Consider the following 16616-nt stretch of genomic DNA (forward strand, 5'->3'; position numbering starts at 1 on the left):
CACCCATTTCATGAAGCTGGTCGTTGAGTTGACCTTTGACTGTCGCCTACATGTATGACTTCAGGGACAGAGACATGGTCCTGCGCCGCATTTATGGTCTGAATATGCCCCTACGATGGTGGTCGCCCAGTGAGGAAAAGGATGTGTGTACATTTTGAACAGTACATCACAAACAGTAACTTTCATTGATATACTGTATTATGTGTAGAGGGTACAACTCCCCCAGCCACCCTCCTCCACACACACACACACACACACACACACACACACACACACACACACACACACACACACACACACACACACACACACAAATATTATGCAACAGGGGGAAGAAGTTGTGACATCCTTTGTTCCAACTAAATTCCACTAAATTCCACCCCCTCCTCTACCCCCTTCTACCTGAGAAAAACGTTGCGTGCCTCCTTTCATCCGGTGTGTTCACGTGTCTCCGGGATCACATGATAGCTGTTTTTTGTTTGGCACATATACCTTGTGTTTTTGTCGTTTTTTTTGCCGTTGTGTCGCTGTAAAATACGCATATAAACCTTGGCGAGGCTTTTGTACATCTACTGTTACTAATGTGTATTTAATTACGTATATCTATACACTGCATGGTTTATATCCTCGTGCTAACTGTCCTCTACATATGAGTTACGCCATAACGCTGGTATTGTTTTTGAGTGTATTGCTCAACACGCTGTGACTTCTTGCTGTGAACTTTTCCTCCACTCGAAGTTTGTTTGCAAACAAAGGACGGCCACGTGGAGAACCAGAGGCGCTCGGGAAGTGTTGTTTCTCACGAGGGGAACCGTATGTTACAACGACCATTTGAACTCAATCCCCCATGATGCACTAGCAGCACCAGCTGAGTGGGTGCAGTGGGATGTTTTTTTGTTTTTTTCTCCAAGTATATATTGGTTCTGTGTTTACTGTTAGCTAGTTCGAGCTCTCTGTTTTGTGCCATCACCTAAAAGTCAAAATGTCCCGGCTGTATAGCAGCCTTCTTTGCTTGCCATAGGGCAGACATCATACAAAATATCGATAAACTTCAGGATACCGATTTATTTCCATCCATACTTTTTTTTCTTTCTTCTTCTTTGTTTTGTCCACTGTAAGTGAAGAGGAAGCTTTATCTGGAGACGTCTGCGTAAGGTAACCATTCTATTTATAGCTACGGGTGTTGTTGTTGGGTTTATGAGGTCTGAATGTGTACTTATTTCTAGTTTTCCTGTTGAATTTGACCAGATATTTTTGAGTTATGCTCGTGTTTATGTCAGTGTGTTGCACGAGACAGTCTCCTTTGTCTAATGAACCGACGGTGTTTTCTGTCCTGTTAGTTACCTGGTAACACAGCACACACATGCTTTACGTGATTGTCTGTAATTAATACCTAACAAATGGGATATTATGCCATTTAATTTTTTAAAATAGCAACAAAACTATGTGCGCATGTACATAGTTCTCTGACAATTTCAACTTCACTGTATTTTCGTTCTTGTTTTTTTATTTAATTAATAAATATATATATATATATATATATATATATATATATATATATATATATATATATATATATATATAGAGAGAGAGAGAGTTTTTATTTTGCTCCTCCTCAGCGGGTATTAGTCATAAAGTAAGTCCATCTGAGTTAGATACCTCTGGATAAACCTGTCTTCTGGTCTACATGTCTCCAAGGAGGTGGTGCTGCAGGCAAACAATGCTCGTGAATAGGTTGAGTCTGTTGAGGCTGAGCCAGTTAAAAAAAAATAACCGGGGATAAATGACCTCACAGGAGTAAACACAGATAGTACAACCAGATAGACAAGAGTTCCATGTTTAATATGATATCTTCAAGAACTCCTAAATACACACACAGTCTTTGTGGAGATGAACACAGTATACCTCAATGGGGGAACCAGAGTTGTTTGCCTTAAATACCCAAATGTTGTCAGACAAGTTCAAATACAACAGAATATGACTCAAGGTTATTAGCACCACTAACTTTGGACTTTCTGTTCAAACAATGACAATGTGCTGTCTCATAGCATCACTTTTCCTCCCTCTCTTTGTCATCTTCCACCTTGTGCATTTCAGCGTGCTGCAGGGCATGGCTGTTTGGCAGCAGTGACGAGGGAGAGTAACTGTCACGCAGGTTTCATTCCTTCAAGATACTTTTATTAAGCTGTGAAACAATACATTTTAGCACTACCCCATGTGCAGAAAACTCTTTGGGAGCATCGCATGTTTCCCCCCACTTCTGCACACATGCTTTGGGGCTTTGCTCTGTGAGCGTGTGGTTTGTCTGCGGTGAATGTTCTCAATTTGTACTGCAGTGATCTGATTAGGTCGCCGGCTATCTGATAGGATGCCATGGTAATGTGATCTCGAAAAAGTCGAAAACAATTTTTTATTGTAATGATACTGAACTGCCTGTCCTCCAACCTCAGGTCGCCTTGAGGTTTAGAGAAGGCCTACGTTGAAGGTGGCAGCCATGGTGTTGATTCTGGGCAGAAGGATGAACAGGGAGGAATCTGGGATCAGAGACTCGCCGGCTGTCAAACGCAAGGTGCTCTCAAAGGCTTTCTGTCTTGCAACTTTTGTCTCAACTGATTTAAGTCACGAATTGTAAAGACAACAAAAAACGTCATACATGTTGTTGTCTCCTCAGGTGTTTGAGGTGGACTCCAAAACGTTAGCCAGCCAGGATGTCTTGGACTTCTGTTCCGGCTCGTCCCACTCAGAGGGCATCCTGCAGGTGTTCAATGAGTTCCGCGACTGCCGCCTGTTCACCGACGTTGTCATCAGCGTGCAGGGCCGCGAGTTCCCCTGCCATCGCGCTGTGCTTTCTGCCTGCTCCTCCTACTTCAGAGCCATGTTCTGCAACGACCACCGGGAGAGCCGCGAGATGCTGGTCGAGATCAACGGCATCCTGGCCGAGGCGATGGACTCTTTCCTCAACTATGTCTACACCGGCCGCGCCAAGATCACCACAGAGAATGTCCAGTTCCTCATTGAGACCTCCAGCCTCTTCCAGATCTACACACTGCGCGACGCCTGCGCCAAGTTCCTGGAGGACCAGCTGGACCCTTGCAACTGCCTGGGCATTCAGCACTTCGCAGACACTCACGCCCTGAAGCAACTAGCCAGCCGCTGCCGCAGCTACGCCCTGGCCAACTTCTCAGAGGTGGCTCAGCATGAGGAGTTCCTCGGCCTACGCAAAGAAGAGCTGGAAGAGTACACTGGCAGCGATGAGCTGTTCATCGGTAAGGAGGAGGTGGTGTTTGAGGCGGTGATGAGATGGGTGTACCACGGTGTGGAGCACAGAAAGCCCATGCTTAAGGCCCTGCTGCACAATGTGCGCCTGCCCCTTTTGCACCCCAACTACTTTGTCCAGACGGTGGAGGGAGACCAGCTCATCCAGAATGCTCCGGAGTGCTACCAGCTCCTCCACGAAGCCAGGCGCTACCACGTGCTCGGAAATGAGATGATGTCCCCCAGAACTCGTCCACGCAGGTAACTAAAATGTTGACTGACTAGTTGTGAGGACGGCGTCAGAAAATGTTAGACGTTATCTACAAAAGGAGAACAGTCACTGATTATTAGACGACATTTTTGGGGCTTTTTTTAAAGTACTACGACTTATTAGGCCGATTTTCTTTCAGCCGTTTTGTCTTGTTGGGTTGACAACACCTCTTAAACTGTGACGACCGAGATGAGAGTGAGGTAAAAAAAAAAAAAAAAAAACCCACATTGTATAGCTAAAGCTTACAACTCACGCACTTGGTGCTCCCGGCAGTGTTGCTGCTGTTGTTGTTGTTGCGTCTGTACGTAAGAGGGAGACAGGGAGTGTTATGTACTGAACAGTGTGTGTCATTTTGCGACCTATTTTTAAATGTAATTGCTAATGACGGATGCAGGGCATGTTTCTACACAGACCGGTTGGCCAGAAAGTTAAAAAAATGGTTGTGATGCAAATAATGGCAATCGTGAAACGTTGAGTCCTGTTCATCATGCTGGAAGCGCCATGGTTCCGAGTATCTGCACCTGTTCACTTTTTTTACCTGTTTTGCAAATGTGTTTTTGATTTCCCGTGTTATTTTAGTTTGGAGAGTGTCAACTTGGACGGGATGTAGTGTTTGATTAAGGACAAAAGTTGGCGCTGACTGAAAGCGACGCAATGAGATACAAAACGAGCCATATGGTAGCCTGCTGTACAACAAACAGCCGCGCAGCTGCCTTTGTGTGTCAGACAATAGTCCCAATGTCAGTTATTAAGGCTGTGTTGCGCATATTTCAGGTGTATTGTGTCAGTATCCAGGCAGATCTCTCCAGATCAGCAAGCCAATCAGGCAGTTAGTGCCTGCACAGTCAGCTTTGTTTGCCCTGAGGGACGAATCTGCTCCTGTTCAAAACAGATGCCTGGTTCTTCCCTTTCTGTGTCTACATCTGCCCCTTTTTTCTCTCTAATTTAATTACACACACACACACACACACACACACACACACACACACACACACACACGCACAAACACACGTACACACACATAAAGCTATAATGCTCCTGGGCTTGACTGTATCGTGTACACAAGGACATGAAACAGCTCGAATCTCCCACCTTCATTGGACCTATATCACATACTTAGTAAACAGAGAAATGTAGGGGGGGGGGGTCTTTATTCAATACAGATAACCCACCCATAGTGTTTATCCTGCGTCAGTACTTTAGAATGGCACAATAAGAAGAGAAGCTGTCATTTATTAGCTTCCCCTAGGAAATGCAGTCATACCCACGGCATGTGTTGAACGGCCAAGTAGGAAAGCTTTGTGATCATGGAACTTCGGCCTCGGCCCCAAGTGTGTTTTTGTTGTATTGATTAATACTTTCATTGTGAATTGAACTTTGCCTTTAAGATAACTGGCACACGTGTCGGCCATCTGCAATTAGAAATCCCTCAAAGGGTTGACATGTGTATGTTTATTTACCTTTTGTATAGGCCTACAGATATAGTGTGTTTTAATTTGACACCATGCCTGTAATCGCAACCTTTTAATTATCACATGCTCGTCTTGTGTTTTTATAATAGCTTCAGCTGTGTTGTTATTTCCACTCCGTCTCTACATTCTTTTAATGTCTTTCCCTCTGCCTTATCTTGTCTGCTCCCCCCTTCTTTTTTTTACAGGTCGACTGGATATTCTGAGGTGATTGTGGTGGTGGGGGGTTGTGAGAGAGTCGGGGGCTTCAACCTGCCCTACACTGAATGCTATGAACCAATCACAGGAGAGTGGAAATCCCTGGCCAAGCTACCTGAGTTCACCAAGTCCGAGTACGCTGTCTGTGCCCTCCGCAATGACATTCTGGTGTCAGGTAACACACGCAAAATATTATTTTCTGAACATGTCGTCTTTTATTTATTACTTTATTAATTAATCAATGAAATTGGCACAAATCGGCAGAAAGATTGTCCCATACTCTTAAATATAAATGCAAAAGTACAATCAGGGACATGGTCAGTCTCTTTCTTGGCCTGGCTTGCCGGCTAATCCCCTAATGGAGGGGCAGGAAAAGGCCATGATGGCGATTTGCCCATTTTTATTTTTACAGCGACAGCCTGTTTTGAGTTGAGAGAAAATATGAGCGCAACATCTGGATGCACCCTCCTGCTGAGAAAGGCCTTCATTGGCCAGCTCAGTCCTTTTCTCTTGCTATTGGCCAATGACCACCTTTTACAACGGTTCAGCAGCTTTCTAGGAAATTATGCAACAATCTAACCTCCCATTTAGATTTTAGACTCCAACAATATGCTGTGATGTGATTAGCTTGGAATCAACCTAAATCTGAGATATCATTATGCTCATTGTCTCTTGGCAATGCTGCTGCATTGTTCACACTTGCCAAGTGTGACGTACGCCTTCTTTGGTGTCAACAAAGATCTAGATAAAACAGGACATTACTATTACATCTTTCATCCTAACTGATGAGGTCAGGGTAAAGGTAGTTGCTCAAGCCAAACGTTGATATAAACACGTGTGCTGCAGTTCTTATATGGTTGTTAGATGGAGGCCATGGAGAGGTGGAGAGCTTTCATACTTCTTTTGGGAAATTGTTTCCAATAATATGAATTCACAGAAGTCTAAAAGTGCCCGCGGGAGACTGCTAGTGCTCACACACGTTGAGCTGCAAAAAAAGGCAGAAAAGGAAGAAGGAGATTTAGAGAAACGTTCCCCTGCTTCAGCAAAGAGGGTGCAGTGTTTTTTTATGTTCTCACTGTGCCAAGTCCTGTGTTCATTCTACCCTCACGCGCTGCCTGAAAAAGTAAACATGCCCCCCCCCCCCCCCCCCCCCCCCCCCCCAAATACCTTGGAGAGCCTCCAGTCTCCAGCCCAGTGGCAGTTAGCTGTGGTCTTGAATAGGATGTGGCTCAATTGAGTGTACAGGATCAGGGACTTTCTCACCTCCGTAGCATTGTAATCAGCTTCTTTGTTCAAGCCACAGTGAGCGTGCTTTGGGTTCAGGAGAAAATGAGTCTCTTTGATACTAGTGTTGTCACAATACTTGAATATCTAACTTCGAAACAATACCTTGAACAATATGGATATTCAATTTAGGGGATACAAATTAACAAAAATGTCAGAGAGAAGAGAGAGAAGAAAGCTCAGCTGGTACCCGTCGATCAATACTGCGGAAAAATTCATATTGATCAAATATTCATTATCGTTACGTTGTTATTTTTGACAGCACGATTTAACACATGAGCTTGCCTCACACAGTACGTAGGCGTGCACGTCATCCTCACAAGTAACTCCTCTCGCTGCCTTCTCAGACAACAGGAATGTTGTAACACACTGAGCTAGATGGTTTGCATATAACTTCAGGCAATGCATAGCTCTCATGAAGCTGTCTTATCAGGACACCTCAAAGACACCATTTGTTCCTTAAGAGCACTGATTAGCAGCAGCTGTCCTCCCCCTCTGAGACAGTCTGACTGTTTGGCTGTTTGCAAGACTTTTCAAGTGGTTTGTCCTCCGTCAACGTGTCAGCGTGTCTATGTGCTACAGTACAATTTAAAATGACTCAACATTAATTACATTATTATATGACCCATGTATCACCACTGGTTTATTGAAATAGATGGCCTTCCAAGGAGGTGATACATTTTTTTACGAGGATGAAATGCCTTTATAGCTCTATCCAGTACCACCTGTCTCGTCTGGGTTTTAGCTAGCTTACACATAGTCCTGCTTTGTTTGCATGTGAATAAAGAAGAAGCCTGTAGACCTTTGTTTACAATGGCACGTTTCCTTTATAGATTTGTCATCCATGCTCCATATAACCACCCACATGTGCTTAGAACAAAGATAACATCAAGAGCAAATTGCAGACACTACCACAACACATTGTAATGTAAGAAATGTACTTTGGGTTGTCTGAAGACACCTACTTTTGAAGGCAGGAGTGTTCTTATTCATTTTCATAATAATTTCTGTGAAATAACCACAGATTGTAACTGTTTATGTGTTTTGAATCATGTTGTTATATCCACGTTACACCCAGATATACTTCTTCTGAACCTTTTGTTGGATAGAAGCCAGCAGATAACTGCTACTGGATCTAATAACAGTACAGTGGCAACCAAATGTCTTTTAGATAATGTTACATTTTCCCTTTTTACCAAAATGAGTTTTTATGAGTTTTGATTGGCTAACCTACATTTCATTAGATTCTCTTATATGCTCCATGCTAAAAAGTTAGCTTGTGCCACCCTTTGCATGTGTGTGTGTGTGTGTGTGTGTGTGTTTTGGTAGTGGGGTTATTGAGAGTGGGGTGGTGATATGTCAAGGCTTGTTAAACATGTGCCTGGACCACACTGTAACCTGGTCAGGTTTCTGTTATTATTATTCCCTCGACGACAGTCATGCTCTCTCTGCTGCAAACGATACTTGATTATGGTGTGTTTGCTAAAGATATAATTCAAAAGCGTGTGTCTGTGTGCGCGAGTGTACGCATGCACACACACACACACATGTGCAAGTATGTGAGGAAACCTTTTATTTATGCCTCAATTAGAAGATAAAGCATTACTTTGACATAAACACACACAGTTGGCTGTACACTGGGAGCAGCTCTGGTTTATTTTGACACTTTTCATCTGTAACGCATTAACTCAATGACAGCAAACACAATCTGAGTTGTCTAGCGCTAAATATATTGAGCCCAAAATACCTATTGTCTTGAATGTGAACCGTTGTCTGTCATGTTTGTCCCTTGGTGCCTTTAGGTGGCCGTATCAACAGCAGGGACGTGTGGATGTATAACTCCCAGCTCAACCTGTGGATCAGAGTGGCTTCTCTTAACAAAGGCCGCTGGAGACACAAGATGGGCATCCTTCTAGGCAAGGTAAGGATGGAGCATCAAGTACATTATCGAGCACTCTTGTATACCCCAAAGTAATCATGTTAACGTTTTTCATTTACGATATTATGTAGATTTCAAAATATGAGAATGACACCATGTGACAAGGAGCAATATCATATAATTTGTGTGTGACACATAATTTGTTTGCCCGACTGGTGCCAACTCGTCTCACACTTCCTGGATACATACGCGCAAACTCAACAGAAATAAGGAAGTTTACCTTTATTTAAAAGCGGCATACAGACAAGTTATCTAACGTATCTACTGGAACAGTGCAGCTGATTCCCTCATTGCATCGCCAACACATGGAGAATACTTCACTCCTCGATCACTGCCAACACTTGAGCTGTTGCTATTTACAGTCTCTAGTAAGACCAGGTGGATATTCTTGTTTGAGGGCAATAGGACTTAATGGACATCCCCCAGCACCTCACACTTCCAAGTTAAGGATTAGCTTAGTTCACTTGCCCATATCGTGTCACATTAGCCTGGAGTGGCCATACTTAGTGAGAACCCCTGATAAGCCTGTACACACGCACTGGGTTTGCAAACGTAGATAAAATTATAAACACTTACTCTGTAAATATATACAGTACATATAGAAAAGAAAAACATTAGATTGAGTAACTAAAGTCTAGCTTTTTCTACCACAAGGTTTGCTTGGAAATGTTCCTAAACTAGAAAGTCTAGTCAGTCTGTCTTCATTGCATAATTGTTTCATCTCAATGCAAAAGTCGTTGATCGCTTGCACGACGATGACACATGTGGCTCATCAAAGGTTTCTGAACTGTAATTATCTGTTAAGAAAGGCGTGTGAAGAAAACCAATGGTGAATTGTCTTTGGTGAAGCCGGCAGAGCGTGCGTGTGCGTTAGACATCGTGTGTATAAATACCCACATTTGTTTGCACACATAAAGAACATGTACACATTTTCTTGGAAAGCTTTGAGCTAAAACAGTGCTTTATTTACTTTGTCAGGGAGGGGCTGACTGCAGCATTTCTGAAGAAACATTTAATTTTTTCGAGCTGTGATTGTGGTGGATTTTCTCTGACTTTCAAACAGCAACCAAAACGCTTAGTTGCCTTGCCACAGAAACAACAAACACACATGCATGCAGTCAAACGACACATGGGTCCTCCCCAACAGTGAAGTAATCAGCTGGAGGGTCTCTGGCTGTAACTCCAGTGAGTCACGCATCAAGTTATGGTGAAATCAAGATGGTTTTGCAACAATACAACTACACTTGCATCCAAGGCATGCTAACCTGAAGGTTAAACTGGTCAGGCATCACATGCAACATCTACACAGTGATACAATAGTGCTACGTGGTATAAGCATAAACACAGGTTTAAAAAAACACTTTACTCTGAGATTAAATACCAGGAGAGGCTATTGTCTGCAACCACTTCCTGTATCTGTCCCACACAGGTTTGTCTTCCCCTTCTCATATTTTCTTTGTTTGTTTGACAGAGATTTTCTTCTTTATTTCGTGTCTCTTATCTCTGGTCTTTGTATTATCATTTTTCCTCAGAACTGTGCTGTTGGTAGTATCTCTTTTATCATCTATCTCTGTGTTTTTAATTTAAAAAATGTCCTCAGTTGCCCTTCCTCCTCAGTCATTTCCTCATTTTGCCTTCCCTTTGATGAGCGGTAAGGCTGAGTCTAAGAAGCAGGCCTGTGTAAATGCATGCACGTTCTCACTTACATGCAAATACTTCAACAGTGACTTCCACTAACTCACCATTCAAACAATTTGTTATTTAACTTGTGCAGACCTTCAATTTACTGACACACATTCGTTAAGTGATGCCACAACGTAAAGTCTGAACTTTACACACAAACACACACACACACACACACACACACACACACACACACGTATCTTTGTCCTGGCTTCTGTAATGTCCTGTTGGACTGGTTGTGTTTCCTCCGAGTAGAAGCAAAAATAGGTCACCAGTAGTTTTCCTCTGTGTTATGGCTGCAATTGGTGACGGCTGTTCTCATCTATCATAATGTTTCTCCCTCTCTCTCTCTTTCTTTGTCTCTCTCTCTCTCTCTCTCTCTCTTCTCCTGTGCATATATTATATTTTCCCCTAAAAGTCATCTGTGTTTCTCTCATGGTCACTGTTTCTCACCTATGTGCATGTTGAGGACAGTTAATCATTCAGCCGTTGCCTGTGGTCCTCAGATAGTCATGAATCATGTTTGACTTCTGGTTTATGTGATTGCCACATACCCTGAGTCGGTATAGAGTAGGTGCTACCATCACCGACCTAGTGTGGAATGCACCTATATGGATGCACTTCCACTTTCACCGTGTATCCAAACGGTGTGTTTTTTTTTATTGAGTGCCTGAGGGCGATTATCTTCAGTGCCCCACACTTCTCTTATATCTCTTTTGTTTTTGGCAACAAACATCGAACATCCTGCATTTAACATTTGCTATCAGCTGTATCAACATTATAGTATGAAAATAAACACATTTCAGTTGGTCTATGTGCCCATAATCTTATTCTAGGCTCCATTTGCCTGTTGTTGTCATTAAAAACAGAGGTATTAAATAACCACCACATGAAATGTTCGAGAAAGAGTGAACTGTTTCAACTTGTCAGTTAAAAACGTTGGCAGTGCTATCAAGTAGCCCAGGTGTTGAATGCAAATACCTGCTTCCACTTCCATCTGTATGTTCCCCATTTTCCTTCCATCTTTCTTTGTGTCTCTCTTTTCTCTCTCTCCCTCTCTCTCCTCTGTGCTTTGTTTATGCTTCATTTTGTGGAGAGACAGGAACAGCCCGAAGGTTTTCTGTTGCATAAGACCAGTCTAGATGAGCAATGCTGTGTTCCTATAACAGTGAAGCATTCTTGACACGCGATCGCCTTATTGAGGAAATAGAAGTTTACCATAAATCTGTACCTTCCACCAACACTCTTCATTTATCATGTTCCCATTGTATTCTTCTTCTTATTTTGCCATTCATTACGCTCCAGGAGGGTAGTATGTGTAACTACAGTGCATATCTTATGTCAACAACATTATACAGTTGCTATTGCTTTAGCTTCCTGTAAGGTTTATGCGTTTGATATTGTTAGTGGGTCAGATTTAATTATCAAGAAAATGGTGTGGGACAGCATTTAATCCACCAATTTGGACGGCAAATGTATTGACTGATAATAGTATTTTGAATTGTAAATTATAATGTGAATTAACAGATTTTAATTCACATTATAATTTATTATTTAACTATTAATCTCCAATGGGGACATTTATTTTGCCGCCAAACCAACTCCTACAGACAAACAACAGACATTACATTCACAGTACATAACAATTAAATAACACTATAAAGAGCAATTTGAGGCATGATTAACAGCTGAAAGATGCTACATCGAAAGACCAAAGCTAAACGTGTTTCTTAAAAAATATGACAACCTGGTTCTCTCAGTACTGACGTGGTGTTCATACTCAAGAACTAGTACGCTTGAAGCATCTCTCTCTTAGTGAATGCGTTTCTGTGTGTTCCAAGGTGCTAAACCCAACTCCTCCTCTAATCCACATATGCTTGTGTGTCTTCCCTAAGGTCTACGCTGTTGGTGGCTATGATGGGCAGAGCCGCCTGAGCAGTGCGGAGTGCTATGACTCCTTCTCTAACCGCTGGACGGAGGTGGCTCCCATGAAAGAGGCAGTCAGCTCCCCGGCCGTGGCCAGCTGTGCTGGCAAGCTCTTTGTCATCGGAGGAGGGCCTGATGACGACAGCTGTTCAGACAAGGTGGGAAACAGACGTGTGCGCCCCCAAACCACACACTTAGCACCTAGTGATGAAAGCCGCGGGGCTTTTCTTCTCTCCGATAACTAGTTTTCAGTGATTATACCTTCGAAATGCAAGGCACTTTTTTTTCAAAGCAGACTTTTCAGTAGGTTGTCTGAACAATAACTCCACTTCAACAGAGGTATATATTTCAATTAATCTGCGCTTAGATAGGCTTATAAATGTCTAAAAGATGAAATTTTCCTTTATAAAATGCTAAAAACTAAACATTTTAACTTAGCGATCAGGACTTTACAGGCTACCCTGTAAATTATGTTTTAACTGGTAAGCAAGTTGCTGCTAGTAAACAGGGAAACACGGTCTTTCGCTGGAACTCAAACTTCAGTAGAAGCAATTATGTTCTTAGAGCTACTTAGAGTCTCCTAAAGGCAGCATCCACTTAGGTCCTAAATGTCCTTGTCTGATGGAGTGGGTTGTTCATGTAAGCTGCAGTCAAAAGGAAACATTGTTTGGAAGGAGGCTATTTAAAATAGATGTGGGTGAGAGAATGCTTGGATTGTATGCAAAACCACAGAGTGGAGCTAAAGTCAGCCCACAGAACAGTCAGTAAAAAGAGTTACATAATTATTCTATTCAACAACTATCTTCCCACCACATGGAGTCTATTGTCTTCTTTCTTCCACCACAATAAGACACAACTAACTACGTGCAACTGTATGTTAGGTTCAGTGCTATGATCCGGAGACGGACACTTGGTTGCTGCGGGCCAACATCCCCATCGCCAAGCGCTGTATCACAGCAGTGTCCCTCAACAACATGATCTATGTGTGCGGTGGTCTCACCAAGTCCATATTCTGCTACGACCCCACAGAGGACTACTGGATACACGTGGTTCACACCTTTAACAAGCAGGTAAGGGATTAAATGCAGATCCCTTGAGGATTAGGCTGTTTGAATACACCTGCAGGAATCCTCTGAAGCAGCAATCTCTCATGTCTGTCTCTCTCCCTGCAGGAGAGCTCTGGCATGTCAGTGTGCAACGGCAAGATTTTCATTCTTGGTGGCAGAGGGGAAAATGGAGAAGCAACAGACACCATCCTGTGTTACGACCCGTCGACAGGCATCATCACAGGAGTGGCAGCCATGCCGCGGCCGATCTCCTACCATGGCTGTGTAACCATCCACCGCTTCAATGACAAATACCACAAGCCCTGACCATAGACTAGCACACACACACACACACACACACACACACACACACGCACTAAAGAACTTTCTTTGAAACGCTAGCTCTTCAAGTTCACCCGATGCACAACACAAACACAATTACACACGTGTCTTTATAACACGCACATTATCTGAGCTAATTTATTTTCTCACAGCATCGTGTGGCAATACTCATCGTGGTGCTGTGAATCATTTGCTGTTGTGCACTGTAGTTATTGCCCTTCTGTGGAAATGTGGTCGATCATGCTAATGGCTCGTCTCAAACCTGAGCTCAAGTCAGATCGAAGTGGCAGATCTGCCTTGCATTAGGTTGGAAAGTTATAGATCACGTGTGACAGAAGTAAACAAAACTGATCATGATAATGGTCAAAAAATGAAAGATATGATACATATTTTATTGAAACGATTGTGGGAGTAAAAATAGAAATTGAAGGTGTATTCCTAACATTAGGATCACATAATCGTGGTATCAATATTATATGGTTCACTTATTTAGCTTTCAACCATATGCCATTAAGTTTACTGAAAGAAACCAAGGTAAACGGTCAATGAAAAGCTAATTACGTAAATGTTTAGAATATTTGACCAAATAAACACTAAAGTTTCTAAATGACAGTTAGTTCATTGTTTGTATCCCTAACTGCATATTAAATACAACAGGGAAGCTCTAAAACTCTTAACAATATTGAGTTTTAATAATTAATTAGAGTACGATAGTGATTACAAGGTAATCAGTTGTTAAGTGAACTTGTGCTTTTATCGCTGTGCAAAGTAACCTCATCCTTGCTCGGTTGCTGATGAGCTTAAATGAACTCAGATAGTGCTGATAAACAAGAAAAATGCCATACGACCAACACATTTTTAAACCACAGGTACAACAATGAGCCAGGAATGAGCTGAGAGATGAGGTGAGAAATCTAACCTTCAACTCAAAGCACTCCATGCTGATACATACATACCACATTGGTAAAGAACATTACAAAAGTACAGTCCTCCATTTTTTAAACTCTTTTCCTTAATACTAAAAATGTGGTAAACAGTCAGCCAGCTGTTCTCCCACAGTATCAGTGGTTCTAAGTTGCTCTCACCCGTTGACCTTGTGTCGGGTTAAAGAGATAAAAAGCGGAGGATGTACCAAAATATTGGAATATAGCCACTTTTTGTTCTGCCCTTGTTTCCTTTTTTCCACATCTCTCCTCATATCACCTAGTTCCACTTCCTCTGTGCGTTTCCCTTTTCCATCCTCCAGCTGCACCTCACATTACGATGGCTCCTTTTAAGCTTTGTTTTTGCTCCACTTAATTATTATTATTAAGCTAATCTTCACACCGTTTAGTTCTCTCTCGTTAGGTGAATGATGATTTTCATGGTGGGGAATCTTCTTTTTCTGTCCTATTTTTTAAAGTTATACTTGTTATTCCTTCTTTTACAAACATATGTTTACTGTATCATAAGTAGCTTCAGTGTGTCTATGTCATATCAATGTTGGATCCATGGTGTAGTGGTGGGTGGTTTCGTAGACGTGAGAAGCCTTTGTAGATCAAACTCAAAGACTGCTCTGAAGAAGTGGCGTGCGTGTGTGTGTGTGTGTGTGTGTGTGTGTGTGTGTGTGTGTGTGTGTGTGTGTGTGTGTGTGTGTGTGTGTGTGTGTGTGTGTGTGTGTGTGTGTGTGTGTGTGTGTGTGTGTGTGTGTGTGTGTGTGTGTGTGTGTGTCTTTCACGACTTTCAACGGATGACTTCTGTTAACCCAAGTGTTCAGACTGAGGGTGGCACCGCTCACCTGTAAAGATGTAACTCGGGGTAACCAGAGATACCTCCAGATGTGTATGTTTACTGGTCGGCTAAGGTTGTGTGTGTGTGTGTGTGTGTGTGTGTGTGTGTGTGGCACTTCTACACTTCTGACAAGGGGAGTTAAGAGTTCTGAATGACAAGGATGTGGCTCATGGTTAGTAAAAGTCACATTTTACTACAGTAGGCGCTAATAGATGAGCGATATTGCTGTGAATATAACTTTGAATATGTTTTCTTTGTTTAACTTGTATTTAAATGTATCTCTTCCTTGGTTACATATTGAGTTGTTCTGTAACTGAGCGCCCCAATTGTGCACTTAGAAAGAATCCTGTTAAATGTAAAATTATGTGACAAGATCTTTTTTTAATTTTTTTTTTACTGTATCAGTAAATGTTCTTTGCTTTCATGTGACGTATGAAAGAGACCGTAAAAGTGCTTGTCAGCGCCTCCTGTTGGCCACCACCTGCTATGGCTTTGATATTCTAACAAAAACAACCAAAGCTGCAGGAAGAGAACAATGTCCAAAGTGAGTAAGAGAGTCTCGACTTTTAGTTTTCGGCAAAAAGAAAAGTATGCTAACAATGTGTACCTTCATAATACACAGCATAAACACATCAGGTGGGGGGGGTATTTCGGCTTAAACCATCCCCCAGGCGTTTTCTCTGAAGGATGAGTTCTTGGTCAAGACTTGCAAGTACAGGCTGAAGAGATACACTTCGGGGTAACTCAGGAGGCCAAAAAGAGGAGGCTGAGGGGCAAGAATGTGTTAGAGCAAAATAATTGGAGGGAGTTAGATAAATAGTGAGAGAGAGAGAGAGAGAGAGAGAATTTGAGTGTGTGTGCGTCTGTGATTTCACTGAGTATTTACACATAACACGTTATGTTGATTTTAAGATTTTCATTATTATCTATGATGTATTGTTTTGCTTTGATACGATTATTCATGATTTAAAATATATATATATGTTTTGACTGGTGTGGTGAGTTGTGGGACCCTTTGCAATTTCACCTTGCATGCTCTGAATTAAACCCTGAAGAGCTGATCATGAAAAAAATATCGTTATGTGAATGCAGATATAAACCAAAGTGGATTAGATTGAATCCCAAAGGGGACTTTGTTAAATGTCGATGGGTATTTTGCAGTTGCATGCAAGGTGGGGCTGTAATGTTACAGAAGGCTGTCCAATGTGCCTAAATAAAAGAATGATAAGTGGGGAATTAAATCATACAATTTTTATGTAAACTTTTCTTATCGTCTGTATGATGTGATATTTTTAACACCACTTTCTCCTCAGGCGCTCTTTGTCTAACTGTGAGAAAGCTTTGGATTATTGTAAACTGCAGGATGTTGAAATGTGGTTGACTTTTCTAAGAGAAACATCAATAAAATGTTCTTTCCATACACAAACGTGTAG

The 16616-nt window shown here is 42.1% G+C and overlaps 1 protein-coding gene across 1 annotated transcript; it reads left to right on the plus strand.

The window, feature by feature from the left end:
- Nucleotides 1-894: 894 nt before the first annotated feature.
- klhl24a (kelch-like family member 24a) lies at nt 895-16603 on the plus strand. The gene is made up of 8 exons (XM_034555206.1): nt 895-1155; nt 2451-2569; nt 2672-3516; nt 5184-5368; nt 8280-8398; nt 11995-12183; nt 12907-13095; nt 13198-16603. Exons 2-8 carry the CDS (start codon nt 2495-2497, stop codon nt 13396-13398), a joined length of 1803 nt encoding a protein of 600 aa, XP_034411097.1. The 5' UTR covers nt 895-1155; nt 2451-2494; the 3' UTR covers nt 13399-16603.
- Nucleotides 16604-16616: the final 13 nt, after the last annotated feature.

The sequence above is a fragment of the Cyclopterus lumpus genome, chromosome 17, assembly GCF_009769545.1.
Source record: "Cyclopterus lumpus isolate fCycLum1 chromosome 17, fCycLum1.pri, whole genome shotgun sequence".
Classification (NCBI taxonomy): domain Eukaryota; kingdom Metazoa; phylum Chordata; class Actinopteri; order Perciformes; family Cyclopteridae; genus Cyclopterus; species Cyclopterus lumpus.